General features: G+C 33.7%; 1 protein-coding gene across 1 annotated transcript in view; it reads left to right on the forward strand.

Annotated features, from left to right (window-relative positions):
- ETNK1 (ethanolamine kinase 1) overlaps window positions 1-17,982 on the forward strand; it is a 69,196-nt gene that overhangs the window by 36,047 nt on the left and 15,167 nt on the right. Inside the window, exons 3-5 of the mRNA XM_002915277.4 lie at window positions 4,280-4,420; window positions 7,159-7,301; window positions 16,574-16,657. Of these exons, the coding sequence (XP_002915323.2) occupies window positions 4,280-4,420; window positions 7,159-7,301; window positions 16,574-16,657 (368 nt within the window). The remainder of the gene's footprint in view (window positions 1-4,279; window positions 4,421-7,158; window positions 7,302-16,573; window positions 16,658-17,982) is intronic.

A 17,982-nucleotide genomic window follows, 5' to 3' on the forward strand; every position in this document is an offset into this window, starting at 1 on the left:
CTTCCCATGGAACGTGTAGCCGTTTTGGGGGCTGGATCCCAGGACCTTGCGATCATGACCTGAGCTGAAATCAAGTCAGATGCTTAACTTAATGAGCCACCCAGGAGCCCCTAAAGATTGTATTTTTTAAAAGTAATCTCTGTACCAACCATGGGGCTCCAACTCACAGCCCTGAGATCAAGTCACATGCTCAACCTACTGAGCCAGCCAGGTGTCCCATATATTTGATAAATTTTTGATAAAAATCACTGTCGTTGGAAAACTTTACTTTTGTAACTTCATAGTTTATGTGCATTTACTGTTTATTGTAACTAGTAGGAAATTGGTGTGAAATGGGAAGTAAGTCTATAGGATCTTTGTATATGAATATGAATATGAATGTGAAGTTCATGTTGTCATTATTAAACGTGAATCTTTAAGTTGATTAAGTTTTTGTGTAATTTTTTCTGGTATTCATACCATGTTAGATTTGAAGGAGAACGTCAAGGTTATATAATAGGCCAGTAGTTTTGTTTTTCTTATAAGGGCTTGACTTTTGGATCATGTAATCCTTCAAATCCTGGGTTGGCCCCAGTTACCATCCTTTCTGCCAGAAAATTGAAGGTACTCAAAATTAGTATGTGCTTTCTTTTCTAGTAGCTCTTCATGTTTAACAGATGCCATTAAACTGTAAGAGCTCCTTTTTATTTTATTTTTTATTCATTATTTTCTTCATTTATTTTTTATTCATCTATTCACCATAGAATTGTCAGTTCAGTCACAGTTATAAGCTGAATAATTTATAATTGGACAGCTTCTGAGATTACATTTTGTATTTTACAGATCAGGATCTCGTACAAACTCTGGGGTTAAACTGTAAAAAATGACCTTATTATTCACTTATTTAAAAAAAAAATCACAGCAAATAAAGTTTGTTGATGTTAAATACTTGTTCTACCATGTGACCCTTCTCCTGAATCACGTCTCATTTGTTCAGTGTACATTTCTAGAATGTAATGTTTGGTTGACATAGGTTGCCCCTTCAGTTTTATGTAGCATGGATTTCACCTTTCTTTCCTGTCCCAGCTTTCCTTTTCAAAGTTTTAAAACCAGTTCTTACCAGCTTAAAATATATGTGTCACACATACACATTTGTATCTGTAATATATATATATATATATATATGTATATACACACACGTACATATACACTCCTTTGTTTTGGTTTTGTTATCCTCTGACTACTTTTTCAAGTTTCTTTTTTTTTTTTAATATTTTATTTATTTATTTGACAGAGCACAAGTAGGCAGAGAGGCAGGTAGAGGCAGAGGGAGAAGCAGGCTTCATGCTGAGCAGGGAGCCCGCTGTGGGGTCAATCCCAGGACCCTGAGATCATGACCTGAGCCGAAGGCAGATGCTTAACTGACTGAGCCACCCAGGCGCCCCTCATCGAGATTTTTTTTTTTTTAGATTTTTTTTTTATTTATTTGACAGAGGCAGCGAGAGAGGGAACACAAGCAGGGGGAGTGGGAGAGGGAGAAGCAGGCTTCCCGCTGAGCAGAACACTGGGATCACGACCTGAGCCGAAGGCAGACACTTAACAACTGAGCCACCTAGGCACCCCCTCATCAAGGTTCTTGATGTTAAAGTACCATGTATTCATTTGGGCCCAGCTTTCTATGTATACATAAGAGATTGGCTAAAACTAGATTTTTGTGTGTATATTCTTATAGATGTGAATATATGGTCCTGTGGAAGGTCAAACAATAATTTATGTAAAGTACTGTTTGCTAGTTTGAGAGATATGAACCAAGGCACATATTCCTAAAAAGATTGCAGATTTTAATATTTTGGTAATGTATTAGGCCTCTGATAATTGGAAAATTCAAACTGACTTAAAGAAGAAGGAATTTATTGGTACGTACAACTGAGAATATGGAGTTTAAACATGGGTGGATCAAGGGACTCTAATGTAGTCTGTCATTAGGGGAGCATTACTCTTCAGTTTTATTCCGTTAGCTTTATATTCTGGCAGTTTTTCCTTAGGAGTGGCAATTATAGGGATGCCTGGCTGGCTTGGTCAGTGGAATGTGAGACTCTTGCTCTCAGGGTTGTGGGTTCAGGCCCCATGTTGGATTTAGAGATTACTTGAAAGTAAAACCTTAAAAAAAAAAAAAAGATGGCAGTTATAATTTTCAGCAGTTACAGGCTTATCTAATCAGTTTAGCCATGGTGGGAGGAGGGTAGGGAGCAGGGCGTTCTTTTACTAATTCCTTCAACCAAAGTCAGTCGCATCAGTGAAAGTTGAGATCAAATCCTTTTGGCTTAGTTTGGGTAATATGCTCAGAACTAATCATTGTGGAACAAATATAGAAGGATGGAATGCTCTGGGCCAAGTCTGTGTCGTCTTAACTCCTAAAATTAGTGCTGTGGATGGGATAGAGAGTTAGTATTGAGGTCAGCACTGTATGAACCACATGAAGTAAAAGTAAAGGGGATGGAGTTTTCTCCAAAGGAAAATCAGAACTCTTCTGTTACTAGAAACTAGGTAGAGAATATTCACTATAATATAAAAATGTGTGCTTAATCACAATACTGCAATGGTAGAGTTTCCATATGTCTTAACTGAGCAATTCTCAAATATTTTTGCATATTAAATCATTTGAGAAACTTTTAAACATTTTTTTAAGAGGGGGTGGAGGGAGGGGCAGAGGAAGGAGGAGACAGAGAATCGTAAGCAGGCGCCATTCCCATCATGGAGCTGCTGTGGGCTTGATCTCATGACCCTGAGACAATCACCTGAGCCAAAATCAGGAGTTGGACACTTAACCGAGTGAGCCACCCAGGCACCCCAGGAAACTTTTAAATATCCTGATTCCTTGGATGTTCTCTAGACCGATTAAATCAGGATTTCTAGGGGTAGTACTTATGTGTCTGTTTTTTTTAAGTTTCCAGTTTGATTTCATTTTTTTTTAAGATTTTATTTATTTATTTGACAGAGACAACCAGAGAGGGAACATAAGCAAGGGGAGTTGTGAGGGGGAGAAGCAGGCTTCCCGCCAAGCAGGAAACCCAATGTGGGGCTCAATCCCAGGACCCTGGGATCATGACCTGAGCTGAAGGCAGACCGATTAATGGCTGAGCCACCCAGGCGCCCCTCCAGTTTGATTTCAGTATAGAGCCAAGCTGCAGAATCAGATCATTATATCAGTATTTCTCAAACTTTATGGTGGATTGATAACACCTGGAGATCTTGTTTAAAATGCATAGTGCTGGGGCCCACCCCCAAAGATTGTGACTCAGTAGATCTGAGGTGGGGCCTCAGACAATCCTAGGTGGCGCTATTTTGTAGGTTTTAGAACTATACTTAAAGAGCATTACATTTGGGTACCTGGGTGGCTCAGTAGGTTAAGCGTCTGCCTTCAGCCCAGATCATGATCCCAGAGTCCTGGGATCTAGCCCTGTGTCAGGTTTTCTGCTCAGTGGGGAGTCTGCTTCTCCCTCTGCCCTTTCCCCCTGCTCATGATCTCTCCTTCTCACTCTCAAATAAATAAATAAAATCTTTTTTTTTAAGAACATTAAATTGTGAGCATCTTCAAAATTAGCCAGTTTTAATTACAGTTTTAGATTACCATTAAGTCATTTTCCCACCTACTAGTCTATACAGGCTGTTTGGTAACTTATTTTTGTTTTGTGTACTTATTCTTATGTTAGTATTTGCTGTTCTTGATTCAACAGATACAAAGATAGCACGATACAAGTATACACAGTTTCAAATTATTTTATTGTTGAATCAAGAAGATTGATTCTGACATCATAAAATCTTAATGTTCAGGAAATTTGTCTTTAACACAGTTATAGAAATTAACCTCTGTAACCCATTTATCTGCCCAGTTACCTTTTTACTTTAGTCCCCTTCTATCCTTTAACCTCAGTGACTGCAGAGGCTCAAAATTCAAAATGTATCTCTGATTAATTTCTAATATTGGCCTTGAAATAATTTATAATTGTGTATTGGTCCTAACCAATTGTTTATGTAATCAGAATAGACCACCTACTTCCAGATACTCAGCCTCTTTTGGATACAATATTTATTCACTGAGTTAATTGTAGGTGTTTCTTCCTACTGATGGTTGAAACATTTGTTTGCCTCTCCTTGTGAGAGTTAGTTTGACGAATTGGCTCTTAAAAATGAAGTCATGTTATAAAATGAATGCACAGTAGGTTATTTTAGTTTACTCATGAGTAGACATGAACCCTATGATGCTTAACTTTTTTTATGCTATTTTGTTTCAAAACAGGCTCATAGCACGTCAGCTTGCTAAAATCCATGCTATCCATGCACACAATGGCTGGATTCCCAAATCTAATCTGTGGCTAAAGATGGGAAAATATTTCTCTCTCATTCCCACAGGATTTGCAGATGAAGACCTTAATAAAAGGTAAATTTACTTTTACATTTGAAATTGTTTTACCTTGTTTTGCTATCTATATAAAGTTTTAGAGATAGCTTACAAGATTTTTGTGTATATAATCTGGTTTGGTTGCTGTCTTTGCATTTGATTAAATTAGCACTGATTCATTTGGCTCTCAGGTGGCACTACATTAATATTACTCTCTCCCCCAGCCAACTCAAAAACAAAACAGAACAAAAAAAATACCCTACAAAAGCCTGCGGTGGGGGTGGGGAATGGGTGGAGGTGACCAGCCAAGAAACAAATATAGAACATTTATTTAGAAGTAAACATAAAATATAAGTAAACATAATAATATAATATAATGATTGCTATGAGTGGTACTTTTTGCACAGAATGAGTTGGCCATGGAGCCCTTTTTAAAAGAATTCTTTTTGTTCAAAGCTGTTTTAAATAGGCCTAGAGATTTGCATTGGGACAGTGTAGTAATATCAGAGTGTGAAAAAGTTTGGATTGTCTTAGTTTACTCAGACTATTCAAGTCCTAGATAATGAGGTTGAAAATTCAGTTACAGGAGTCTTACTTAGCCTTTTGTAAAACTGACTCCCCAGGTTCCAAGTGAGGTATTTTATTATTTTTTATTAAAAAATTGTAAATTAGCATTTAGAATCTGAATTATACGAACATGTTTTTATAGTGTGATTACTACTAGTTCAAAAATTAGGAATTCTGTTTTCTCCTTTATATCTAAAACATACTTCCAACTTTTGTATTCAGGCATTTTTCATTTTAAGAACAGTAGAGATAGGACCTATAGAGTTTTTCTTGTTTCTTTTTACTTTTTATAATTCATTAGGGAAAAATAGCTGCATTGTTCTGTTGAGTTATTTCACAGACTAGTGTGGTTCACTCAGCAGCGTATGTGTTTTTATTTGCAGGTAGTTTGTCAGACTTTGAATTTGATAGGGATAGTATACCCTTTTAACTGGGATAGGCAAACACTGTAAATGTGTCCAATGTGCTAGATACTCAAGAAGTGACAGCATAAAAACACAAAATCCTCTTTTGAAATAACTATTTTATTGAAAAATTTTATTGAAAAATTTAAAAATAATGAAGTAGATGGCAGTAGTGAATGTGTGATTTTCTTGACTTTTTAAGGTAATGCAGAGTTCAGAGGCAGTAATAATATTGTGTAGGTTAAGAGTACAAGACTCTGGGGCGCCTGGGTGGCACAGCGGTTAAGCGTCTGCCTTCAGCTCAGGGCGTGATCCCGGCGTTATGGGATCGAAGCCCCATGTCAGGCTCCTCTGCTATGAGCCTGCTTCTTCTTCTCCCTCTCCCCCTGCTTGTGTTCCCTCTCTCGCTGGCTGTCTCTATCTCTGTCGAATAAATAATAAAATCTTAAAAAAAAGAAAAAAAAAAAAGAGTACAAGACTCTGGAGCCAGACTGCCTAGGATGAAGCCTTAATTCTGCCAGTTAACAGTCCTACTGTGTAACCTTGGGCAAAAGTAAAATGGAATAACAAAGAGTAGTATATTTACCTTTTAGAGTTTTTATGAGGGTTAATTGAGTTAGTATATACAAAGTATGTAGAACAGGTGCAAAGAGCACCCTGCCCTAATAGATAACATACAACTAAAGCATTAAAAACAATTAAAATATTAAAAATCTGTTTTATATTCTGTTCCTTTTTGTTTGTATATGATTGTAATTATCATGTTCAGTCCTTTCAGTTCTATTATTTCTGTTCAATCTGTACCTTTTAAATAGATTCTTGAACCATTACACCATCTTGAAAAGAGTGTAAAAGGATTACTTTTGGTAGCTATGTGTAAAGAAGAATACAGTAGTGGAAAAATACAGGCAGCAACCATTCGAATAGGCGAATTCAATAAAGTTAATTTCATTGATAGAGAATCTTTAAGTGGAAAAGTAAAGCTGCAATTTGAGAGACTGTTCAGAAAGAATGAAGAAAACTTGGCTTAAAGTGTGAAGGGAAGAGAAAGCATAAACTAACAGCAATTTTGTAAGCCAGATGGTGCTATTGAGGAATGAGTGGTAGCACTCGATTTTGTTTCATTTTATTTTTATCAAATGAATATAAATATAGTGTAATAAATAGTACAGAAGAGTATAGAATTAAAAAGCCATGATCTCCACTCCCGTTTGCCACTCTTACTACCATACTCCCAGTCTTACTACTAAGACAGTTTCTATAATAGATAATGGCGTATTCTGTGATATGTCATAGATAAATTAGGTTTATCAATAGTAAATCATGTCTGTTGACTTTGATAAGTAAATTTAGCTGATTTGTATTGCATTCACCCTTCAAAGCTTGAAATAAATGTTTTAGTTCTTTAATAAACTGTCTTCATAACTTTAAATAATATACTTAAACCTCTTTTTATTAAACTCTTTGTGCCTTGGAGGTAAATGTAAATAAAACATTTAGAATAGTGCTTAGTAAATGTTAGCTATTAAGTGTACATATTACTTTCCTCCTCCAATTTTGTAATAATAGATTTTTTTACTTTTCTGCCCTGCATTTTAAGTTGCTTAGTTTCATTTTATTCATATTAAGTTCATTAAGTAAAGATTTTCCTTTATTCAAACTTTTGTAATAATTGGCTTGTTTTAATTCAGGAGTCTGTGCAATTGAATGGAAAGAATTTACTAAAAATAGATTTTAGTCTTTAAACTTGAAAGAAGTCATTAATATAAGCAATATATAACCCCCCCCTTTTTTTTAAACTAAAAGGTTCTTAAGTGATATCCCAAGCTCTCAGATTCTTCAGGAAGAAATGACTTGGATGAAGGAGATTCTTTCCAACCTGGGCTCACCTGTTGTGCTTTGCCATAATGACCTATTGTGTAAGAATATAATCTACAATGAGAAACAAGGTAGGTATCTGACCTTAGCAGTAAGTAAAGTTGATTTCTTTGATGTTCTTAATGGTCCTTTGATCTTTGTATCAGTAAATTTAATTCAGATGTAAGGATTAAAAACATTCATGAAGTCTTTTAAAATCTTCTTTTAGGTTATAAAGTCATGGTAACTGTGCTAAATTAGGAATATATATTCTATATATTTGTATAAAAGATGTTTCTTAGAAAGTTTGTGTTTCTTGTTAAGAGTTTTAAATGAAAAATGATAAAATGACTTTGTTTTTAAATTTAACTGTGAAACCTATTTGGTAATTCATGGTTTGAAAATGTACCTGCTTGTAATGGGGGTTATTGAAAAACCAACTGACATTGCACTGCTCTTAATAAATAGAGAATTTTTTCAGTATTGGGAAGGACAGTAGTATTAGAAACAAATTTGTCTCCAGGTTTTCTGTTACCTGTTGATTCTGGTTTGTTAGATATTTTGATGCTAAGGAGAGAGCCACAGATGGAAGAAATGTTATTTGTACTTGCTGAAATTTATATCTATTAAAGTAATAATCAAGAAGCTTTGGTAAATAGTTTTAGCATTTTTTGAGGTATTGATAGTGATACCGTTTGGTGAAATGTTTTCTGTGATTGTTCATATCTTGCTGTATTCAAATTCTGTGTTTCCATATTTAAGAGCCACTGGTTGTATTATATTATTGGATAAAGTGGTTTGAGGTTTGGTTGCTAAAACATAGATGCCCCTTCAATGCTAAATTGAAATTTGAAAATATAATTTTGGTTGAAGGATTAGTATTAATTCAAAAAATCTGAAACTGTGAAACTTGCATTTTAAAGGAAACCAGTTTTGAGAATAGTCTAATTATAGTTGGAAGATTATTTTCAATCAAAATTCTGCTTTTGTGAAGATACTAAAGCAAAACAATTCTGATTAAATGGTCATAATTCTATGAAATTATTATTATGACCGTTCTTAATAGATCTTAAGTTGAGACTCTTCTATGCAAAGGTTGTTAATATTTGTAACTGACTTTAACTTGAAGAAAATCAACCAAAGAGCACTGTCAAGGATGGTAGACTGAAGCACATATTCTTAAAAACATGTTTTGAGTACCTTTTATATTTTGTATTTTAGTGTAGTTTAGAGATTCCATTTTTTAAAAATACATTGAGCTGACATCTTTATTTTGAATGCTGTGAAGTCTTTATGTAGAAACATTTTTTAAAAAAAAACTAAAGGTATACCCTAAACAGTGGAGTACTTGACAGTGTCCTTTATTATTTATTGTCCATTTATTATATGTAATTGTTATGTATATGCTACATTATATACTAGTAACCAAATCTCAATGCCATTTGTGAGACAAAAGTATTAGTTATACATTAAAGTGATGTATTAGCTTTTAAGTTCAGTGCAGGACCAAATAACACATTTTATATAATGGAATTTCAAGTGAGAGAGACTTCATCTTACGTTTGAAGTGGACACTCAGCTTTATTTTTAACTGCAAGTTAATCAAAGACAATCTGTTATTTCCTTTGGAATATATTTTAACTTCTCATATTTTTATTTTTTAAGTTTCTTTTGCATATTCATTTCACAGAGTAAACTTGTTTATAAAACTAAAATATAAGGGACCAAAAAAATCAGATTACTTTGTCTTAAGGTATTAAAAAAATGCATTTTTACTTTTAATCAGTTGCCTATCTAAACTGTTGATTAGTGATATGAAAAGTTCTCATATTTTCAAACAAAATCTTTCTGTTTCAGTTTGACTCTAAGATTTCAAGATTGTCATTTGCATATTTTACCAAGAGTTACCTAAATCATATTTTTGTGCTTAATTTTTCTTCCCTACACAGAAGAAGGAATTTCACAGTTCAACAAATGTAACTATTTCGATATGTTTTTTTAGAGTTTTCCTTTCTTCAAGAAGTCTATTGTGTACCATTTGTTTCTTCTGTCTTTGTGGTTATATTTGTGTGTTAGTTATGGATATGTTCTGTTATTTTTCCTTACCAGTGGTTTTATAGTGTCTTTTAGGAAGGCAAGTTTGGACTTTATGGCATCCATTAAAAAAAAAACCAATTGCTGTGTGATTAGTTGATACATAGCATTAAGAAAATACGGTTGGAATGTTCAGGTACAATCTAAAACTCACGAGAGTGTGGCAAGAGCTTTGTTCTGTGTATTATTATCTAACTGTTTCAAATTAGGAGCTAATGGTTTTGAAGTAACTTAACTGTATGACATATTTGCCTTTAGTTATAAGGAGAAGATACCATTCCTTGTCCTTAAAAAATTGTAAACTCTATAAATTTAGTAAATTTAATGAACAAAAAGTTAGACTATAGCATTAGTACATACAGCTGCAATCTCAAGGAGGATAATTAAAATTAGATATAGGGACTGCAAAAGTTCTTTACCTTAACTTGTTAACTTGTCACAGTATCTAAAAGCCAAGGGTGAAGTCTTTTGAGATTAAAATAATTTCTACGTAGAATAAGTGATAAGCCGCATATTATATTCACAGGTGTGTTTAATTTGTTATCACTTGTTCAGTCATTCATGTGATTTGAGTTCAGGACTTCACTATTTTGTACCCACTTGAGTTACAAATATGTAAATTTAATACAATGACAGCCAAGGGATTGGCTTTAATGTCATCAAGCTTAATATCTCTCTGTAGTATGTTTCAGACCCTTCATTTCTCAGAAGTGCAGATTTTACTTAAACTTCATGAATTTATACTGGATCAACTTGTAGTCTCCACATGTAATTTTCAGCCATAATAACTGAGATTTTGTATATTGTCACCAGATTAAACATTTTTAAGTAACTCTTAAAAGCAGATATATTAGTAGAGCTTAGTTACAACTGAGAAGTTGGAAAGAATGTATATGTTGGAACCAGGCACACTTAGGTTCACATCCCTGCTCAGTCACATATAGAAGTAGGTGATACTAGACAAATTTTTTTTTTTTAAGATTTTATTTCTTTATTTGACAGAGAGAGACAGCCAGCGAGAGAGGGAACACAAGCAGGGGGAGTGGGAGAGGAAGAAGCAGGCTCATAGCAGAGGAGCCTGATGTGGGGCTTGATCCCACAACGCCGGAATCACGCCCTGAGCCGAAGGCAGACGCTTAACCGCTGTGCCACCCAGGCGCCCCTAGACAAATTATTTTATCTTTTTTTTTTTTTTAAAGATTTTATCGTTAAGTAATCTCTTACACCTGACATGAGGCTTAAACTTACTACTTCAAGATCTAGAGTCGCATGCTCCCCTAATTGAGCCAGCCAGGCACCTGCATTTTGTCTCTTTATTAAGTGTTTATATTTGATCCTTAACTTTCTGCACCAGAATCACCCAGGGTACTTGGAAAAAATGCAGGTTTCTGGGTCCCATCTAAGACTAACTTAACAAGAATTTCTGTGGATGGGCTTAGGAATCTGCATGTCTAATAGGTTTCTGTACAGTGCTTATACATTTTGATAATCTAGAACTTTTAATTTGCTCTATTTCTAGTTTAGAGGTAATATCTACTTCAGATGGTTGCTGACAAAATTTTAGATTATGTATATAAAGTATATAGCATTGGAGTAGGTACTTAGCAGCTCACAGCTGCTGCTGTTATTAAAGGGGTTGGCAAACTTTTTCTTTAAGGTGTAGATAGTGCATATTTTAGGTTTTGTTACAGTCTCTGTTGCAGCTGTTCAACTCTGTTGTAACACAAAAACAGCCATAGATAATGCATTAGTAAATTCGTGTGACTGTGTTCCACACTATTTATAAAACCACACAGTGGGCTAGATTTGGCCTGAGCATACATAGTTTGCCAACCCCTTTATTATGTTTATAGGATGCATTTTACAAAATGTACTTGATTCTGAAAAAGTGAAGATAGTTACTATAAGCCAGTGGTTGTTTATGTCTTATAACTAGGGGAATTATGGCTCATAGGTATGAGATGACAATTCAGTTTGTCTTTAAGTGCAGCTTACAGATTGTATCTTAACTATAACTTGAGTGAGTAAAGTTTAAAAATGTATATATGTATGTGTGTATGAATATATAAGTACATAGTATACACACACATGTACACAAAGACTGTGAGCACCTGTAGTTTATAGGCTTCTGCACCTGTGAATGTTACAGGAGATGGTAGGCATCACAGGAAGAAATACTGCCTCTACCTGTTCTCACCATGTCAGTTGACAGGACACAGGAATATGGGAGAAGAGTGAGCTTCCTTTCTGAAGGTGATGGTAGCTGTCAAGATTTTTGAAAAGTTAGTGCCAGGAATTAGGTGGTTGGTAAACAGCGACCCATTCCTTGCCTTCAGTGAAATGACATCTTACAAAGGTAAGGAAAGAATACTTAATGATATGATGATAGAATTTATACATAATAAGAGAACCAGAAGCAGCGTTCTTGCTTCCAGAACTGTCAGTCATCTTTTAAATTAACCATTAATTTAAAAAAGAGTTTATATTAAGAACAGATTGTAATGTTGCTTATAGACTGACTGACTGACTTCAATTCTAATATTATAATTTCAACTAACCCTTTAACTGCTGCCATGTTAGAAGTAATTGCTAAAGCTTTTGAATATGTTTTCTCATGTCTTGGTGCTCTGTCTGAATGTTTATTGGTAGCTGTCTCATTTCTCTCCCTCTCCCCATTTCTTCATTAAAAGCTCATATAAAGATCTAATATAGAACTTTAAATTTCAGTAATGTCAATCATTGATTATTTTCCCTGTCAGTGAACTCTACAAGATGCTGATTTACAGCGATTTAAAGAAATACACATGAGTGGAAGAAAAAGGAAGCTTTTTCTGGGAATTATAATGTAAACCAGGTTTTTCTTTAGAGTTTACACACTGTAAATAGAAAATGTGTGAGGCACCATTCTCAGTTACGTGATTGGCTCTATATCTTACCCACTCTAGTTATTATTCATGAAAGATATTGTGGTTTGGTTGTTTCATTGATATTTTAATGACAGGTTTTTTTGTTGTTGGTTCTGTTTTAAAATTTAAGTAAATGCAACTTTATTTTTGTATTTGGTAACCTGTATTTTCCAAGGTGGAGTTTTTATGAAGGATAGTCTTAACCTTGTTTTAACTTGTATTCTGGATTGCTGTTTAGCATCAAATAAAATATCCTTAAATCAGGTTATTAAAAGCCTTAAATGGACTGTAAAAACCTGAACTATTAAGGAAGAGCTGCCTAAAATAGTGACTAGTTTACTGTTCTTTCTTTACTCGTACTTTCATTCCCGCTGTATGTTCAAGCATATATGTGGATAAGAATGTCAAAAATGCCATACTTTGTTCTTAGTGTTTCATGCTTATTCCTTCTTCCCCACTACCCATTTAAATGTGTGTGTTATCATTGTGTCTCAGCATTCTATGCAAAAACCTCCATTTATAAGCATTTTAATACTTACTGTGTGCTAGAGCTTACTCTGTGGATTGCATGATGCAAGATGAAAGGGACCTATTGTCCTTCCAGGAAGCCATATTCCATGTAGTGGAGGAGTCAGATCATGAAACAGATACTCACATTCAGAGTGATGGGTGCTGTGGTGAAGGGATACACAGGTACTACTGGACGCCAGAGTAGGAATGAAGGGAAAGTATCTCAGCAGAATATTCCTTTTTCTGTATAAGAGAAAAAGCATTTTGCTAACAGTAGTGTAATTGTGGTTATTTTTTCTCTTTGTTCTCTTTCTGCCTTACCTAACACTGCAGAGCAAGTAGAGTGAGTCGAAAAGGTTTTCAAATTCTCATATTTGTTGTTTTGCTTTTTATTTTTATCCCTTTTTCCTTAACAACAAAATAAGGGAATCCAAACAAATATAGCATGTAAATTTTATAGCCTTAGTTAATAAACTAATTTTTGGGGTTTTAAAGTACTTTAAAAATTGGCCGACTGTTTTCAGCTACACTGAGATTTGGACAATTAAACTCAGTGATGTGTGGCTTTCATTTCTGTGAAGATAAACAGGAAATAAAGTAATGAAAAGAAAAATGTAGCTCTTGAAAAATCTGGGTTATGATTTTATTCATTAATCTTATGATTTGCCCGTTATGTGCAGTGTGCTAATTATATGAAGATAAATAATATATAGTCTTAGCCCTTAAAGCAGTGCTTCTTTACTTTTTTAGAGGTCAGGGATCCCTTGAGAATCTGGAAAATTGAGAATGCCCTCAGAAAATGAACATACATACAAAATTTTGTAAAAAAATTTTAAGGAGTAGTCTCATTTTTTTCCCACCCTTGAAACCTCAATTAAAAGTTCATGTCTTAACAAGATAGTTGTGCCATATGAGCTATTAATTATTAATAGTGATGTGGATGTTCCTCTAAACAATTGGAAATTTTAGAAATCAGAAGTTACATTTGTACAAGAAAAAAGTTGAGTGTATTTTCTGTTAGTAGGAAAGCATTTTCCAGTAATTTGATTTTTCTGGCACCCAAAATAAGTGAAGTAGGCCTCTTTAATTTTATTTTGTTGCAGAAGATTAAATTTAAGGTTGAGTTCCACTTTGTTTGCAATAGTTTGAAAAAAGAATAGTTAATGCAGATTTTTTTTTAAAAATTTTTTTCCTTTTAAGCTTTGTGTCTTGTAAAATGTGAGTTTGCCAAATTTTCTTCATCTGCTACAGATTAGGTATGCCATTGTTGCTGCCATGTGGCGGCGCACCCCGTGCTTCTTAAACGCACTGACTGGAGGTTTATCGCATCACTTGTTCACATGCACGGAGCCTGGTAACAGCCTCATCTGTATCTTGTTAGCTTCATTTTCTTATTTTTTAAATTTCATTATTTATAAACTCAACATTGCATTTAAAAATAAAGGCTAGTTTTAATGAATTAATGCTACTACAAAAAGTCATTGCTAAAATTTTCATACTGAAACAGATTTTAACTTTTGTTAAAATGATCTATGCTTTATTTAAATTGTATTTACAAGCAGGCATTTTTACCTGCCATTTTAACTGTATTTGCCAAATTCTAAATATAATTTGAAAATTGAAATTGAAGCTTTTGTTTATGTGGCAAAAGTAAGCTTCAGGACTGGGCTGTGTATTTTTATTGGCATGTAACAGTTAATATGAGCTCTACAAGAATTGGTGTTTAAAGAGTTAAAGCAGTCAACAGCTGCAATTTAAAAAACTGTGTATTAAAACTGTTTGGTTGGCTCAGTTGTACAACCTGTTGAATCTTCTTGAATCCTGATTTCATAAGGCCGGCTGGATAGGTATATCCCAAATCATTGTGTTTACTAGTCTCTTATCTATTGACAGTTTTGTTTAGAGAATTCATCTTAATCTTTTCAAACTGTCGTTTTTTTCCTCCTAAAAGTATTGTTTATTGTAAATAATTTAAAATTCAAGGAAAAAAGGTCACTTGTCTATCACCTGTAACGAAACCAATTGAAACATATCGTTTTGGTTCGTTTCCATTCATCCCTTTCCCCATGCATTATATGTTCTTTTCTCTCTCTCCAGGCATAATCTTTTAATAATTTGGATCACTGTGTTTACTATTTTGTATCTTTTTTTCATATAACATTTGTAATTCTCCTGGTCATCAAATAATTTTTGAAAATGAAGATTTTTTTTTTTCATGGCTGCAGAGTATTTTATCATGATGGTGGTCTTCACCCTCTTATTCCCAGTGGTACCTAGAACAAACTCTAAAACATGTTCTCACTTCCCATTCTGCAATTTAGTAAAGTGATTTGGTTAACTTTAAGACTTTCTGTGGGATAGTTTTTTGAATTCAACACTATAGTATTTGTGGTGGTTCAATTGCAGTAATTTATTGTAGTCACCAACATTTTAAACCTTATTTTTGTCAGTTTGCATGTAGATTTTGATAACTGGGTTTTGGTACTCTGGAGATGCTCACTTAATTTACTCTAGACTTGACTATTTATACAAAGTTAGAATTATATATTAAATGTAGTTACATTAAAAAATTTTTTGCTTTTATGTGAAATATTCCATTTGCCATGATATTTTTGTGTCACACGATTTTCTTTTTCTGAGTTTGGATATGATCAACATATACCCCTAAATTAAACATATATATCTGTATCAAGATATTATAGTTCAAAAGCTCTTTTATTTAGGAAATGCCAGTGTGTGTAGACCAGGAGTTTGTTTTGTTACTTCAGTTTGATGTTTAAAATACAGTGTAACTAGGCATTTGCTATGCATTTTCTCAATATAAGCTGCTTAGAAACTGTTCTTTATAGCCATCTCTGTTTGTGTATCCATTTTAACTGTATGGCCCCGTAGGCCTTTGACTTTGTGATGCCTGGTGTTGACAGTGACCCATTTTTATTTTTATTTTTTTAACGTCTCTAACTTTCTCTGTTTTTTAAACTTTTTCTCTTATCTCTCTTTTAAAAAGACCTATATCTTTGTTGAGACAAACCCTCTATAATACTTAGTACTCAAAAATGAATGTTCCTGAGCCAGGAGTATGTCCCTTGGGCAGGTGGAACAGGATTGTCTTTGGAGAAATGTAATGAAAATGCATATGTATTTAGCATTAACTTAGAATAGGAATCTAGCTTATGTAAAAATTTCTCAAATTAAAAAAAAAAGTTTACAGTAAACAACTATACCTTTGTTCTTTTTAAAAGATTAAACAACCACTTTATTGCTGCTCAGGTATGCTACTGGAGATCTTATTTACTTGGCAATGCAGGAAAATATGAGTTTATAGCAACTAGTTTCTTAAATTAGGGATATTTTAAGTTGATCAAGTATGATAGCATAACTGTAGGATTCACAGAATTCAAGTCTCTTAAAGTTTATATTTGATTTGTATATGTCAAGTAGCTTGTCAGTTTACTTTTGGAGATCATACTTTGTTAAAATTGTACAGGTCATTAACAAGTTCCAAAGATTAACTATTCATTTCTAATTAAACTTGAATTTTTAAGTGACTGATGCCCCCTTGTGGTGAAATAGATATTTTGCTTTTGTTTGAATTTGGAGAATGATTGTTCTGACTTTTCTTTAATATAGTGGACATTAATGTTCACAAAAAAGCTGTTGACAATATATAATTTGAATTTTGTAAAGCTCATTGCCATAAAATTCACAGCCTTACCCTGTATTGTCTCAGAAGTGCATGTAACCAAGCACATACAATGAGACAAAATTTTGGAAGCTATTTAATTACAAATAGCATAGGGATTTTCTGATCTTATATATGATTTCTTATGTCTTTGTTTTTGTGTCTCACATAGGTGATGTACAGTTCATTGATTATGAATACTCTGGATACAACTACCTGGCATATGATATAGGAAATCATTTCAATGAATTTGCAGGTAAAATCCAGGGCTTAACTAATGTAGCAACATATTGGAATGATACTTTTAGAATTGTTTTTTGGTTTGTAGTTTTTCTTTAGAGAAGTTCACCTGGGAGTAGGAACAACGTTTTATAACCCTTTTCTCACCTCATTCTTTGTTTTTCTTTATTACTGGAGGAAGAAGAGATGACCCTTTCCTTAATTCCTTAAGGGAAATAAGAAAAGAAATAATACTTGTGGCTTAGAGTAAGACCTGACCTTAGTACAAGGTGCTTCATAAATCTCATCTCATTTTTTCTTCCACAATGATCCTGTTAGGTTATTCCCAGTTTACAAACGGAGAAAGTAACTTACCAAGATCACAGTAAAATACAGAGACCTAAGATTTAAAAAATTTTTTAAATCGTTTAAGAGCCTTTGTTATTTCCATTGTATATTTGAGCTTTAGGAATAAGAAGCTCAATAATTGTTTTTTTTTGTCTTTGGCTGTGAATAATTGAAAAACTTTCCATTTTACCCCTGAAAATTAATCTTTTATCACTGTCAAGTATAAAAGTTTTAGGTTTATGTTAAAAGGAATTAGTTTAAAATACATTTTATGACTATTTAGAAACACGAAATGTTCTAAAACTAAAGATTAGGAAATTCCCCTGGATGGTTTATACTTAGTAGGAACTTTTCATTGCTGAATTTATACTTGTATACGTTCATGCATTTCTGTATTTTACTATACTTTAGGTTATCAGACTGGGAAAAAGTTGGAGGGGGTTTTAATTTACATGTTTTCAGTTACTTCCGTACACCAGACTTTTCATATACATGCTATATACCCACACATGTGCTTTACATATTTTCACGTATCTCTAGGGAGGGAAAACAGCTGTGCATATAATGAGATATCACCATATCATTGTTAGTATAATGGGTAGTCATTGCTGTGGATATGAAAGCGGAAGCTCCAGTGATCCTTGTAATGATTTTCTGAAGAAAAAAGTTGACCTAAAACTTGCAAGTTAGGTAGAATTTGAGATGTGCAGATAGAACAGAAAGGAAAACACTGCAGGAAAGAGGAAACACTCAAGGTGAGTGTACCTGCTTATAGGATATAAAACTCATGAAGGAGAATTTAGGGGTTGGGTTATAAGACCAGGGAAGTAAAGGTTGGATCATCGTAGGAAGAACATTGAGTGCTAGGCAAAATAGTATGAACTTTATCTTTTAGGTTAGCGTTTTTCAAGTGCACGTCTTAAAACCAAATTTGCAGGGTAATTATTTTAAAGCAAGGAATGGAAAAGAAAAGAAGTAGAAAATATCAGAGTTGGAAGCTATAGTTAGGGTACA

The sequence above is a fragment of the Ailuropoda melanoleuca genome, chromosome 16 (genome assembly GCF_002007445.2).
Source record: "Ailuropoda melanoleuca isolate Jingjing chromosome 16, ASM200744v2, whole genome shotgun sequence".
Taxonomy (NCBI): Eukaryota; Metazoa; Chordata; class Mammalia; order Carnivora; family Ursidae; genus Ailuropoda; species Ailuropoda melanoleuca.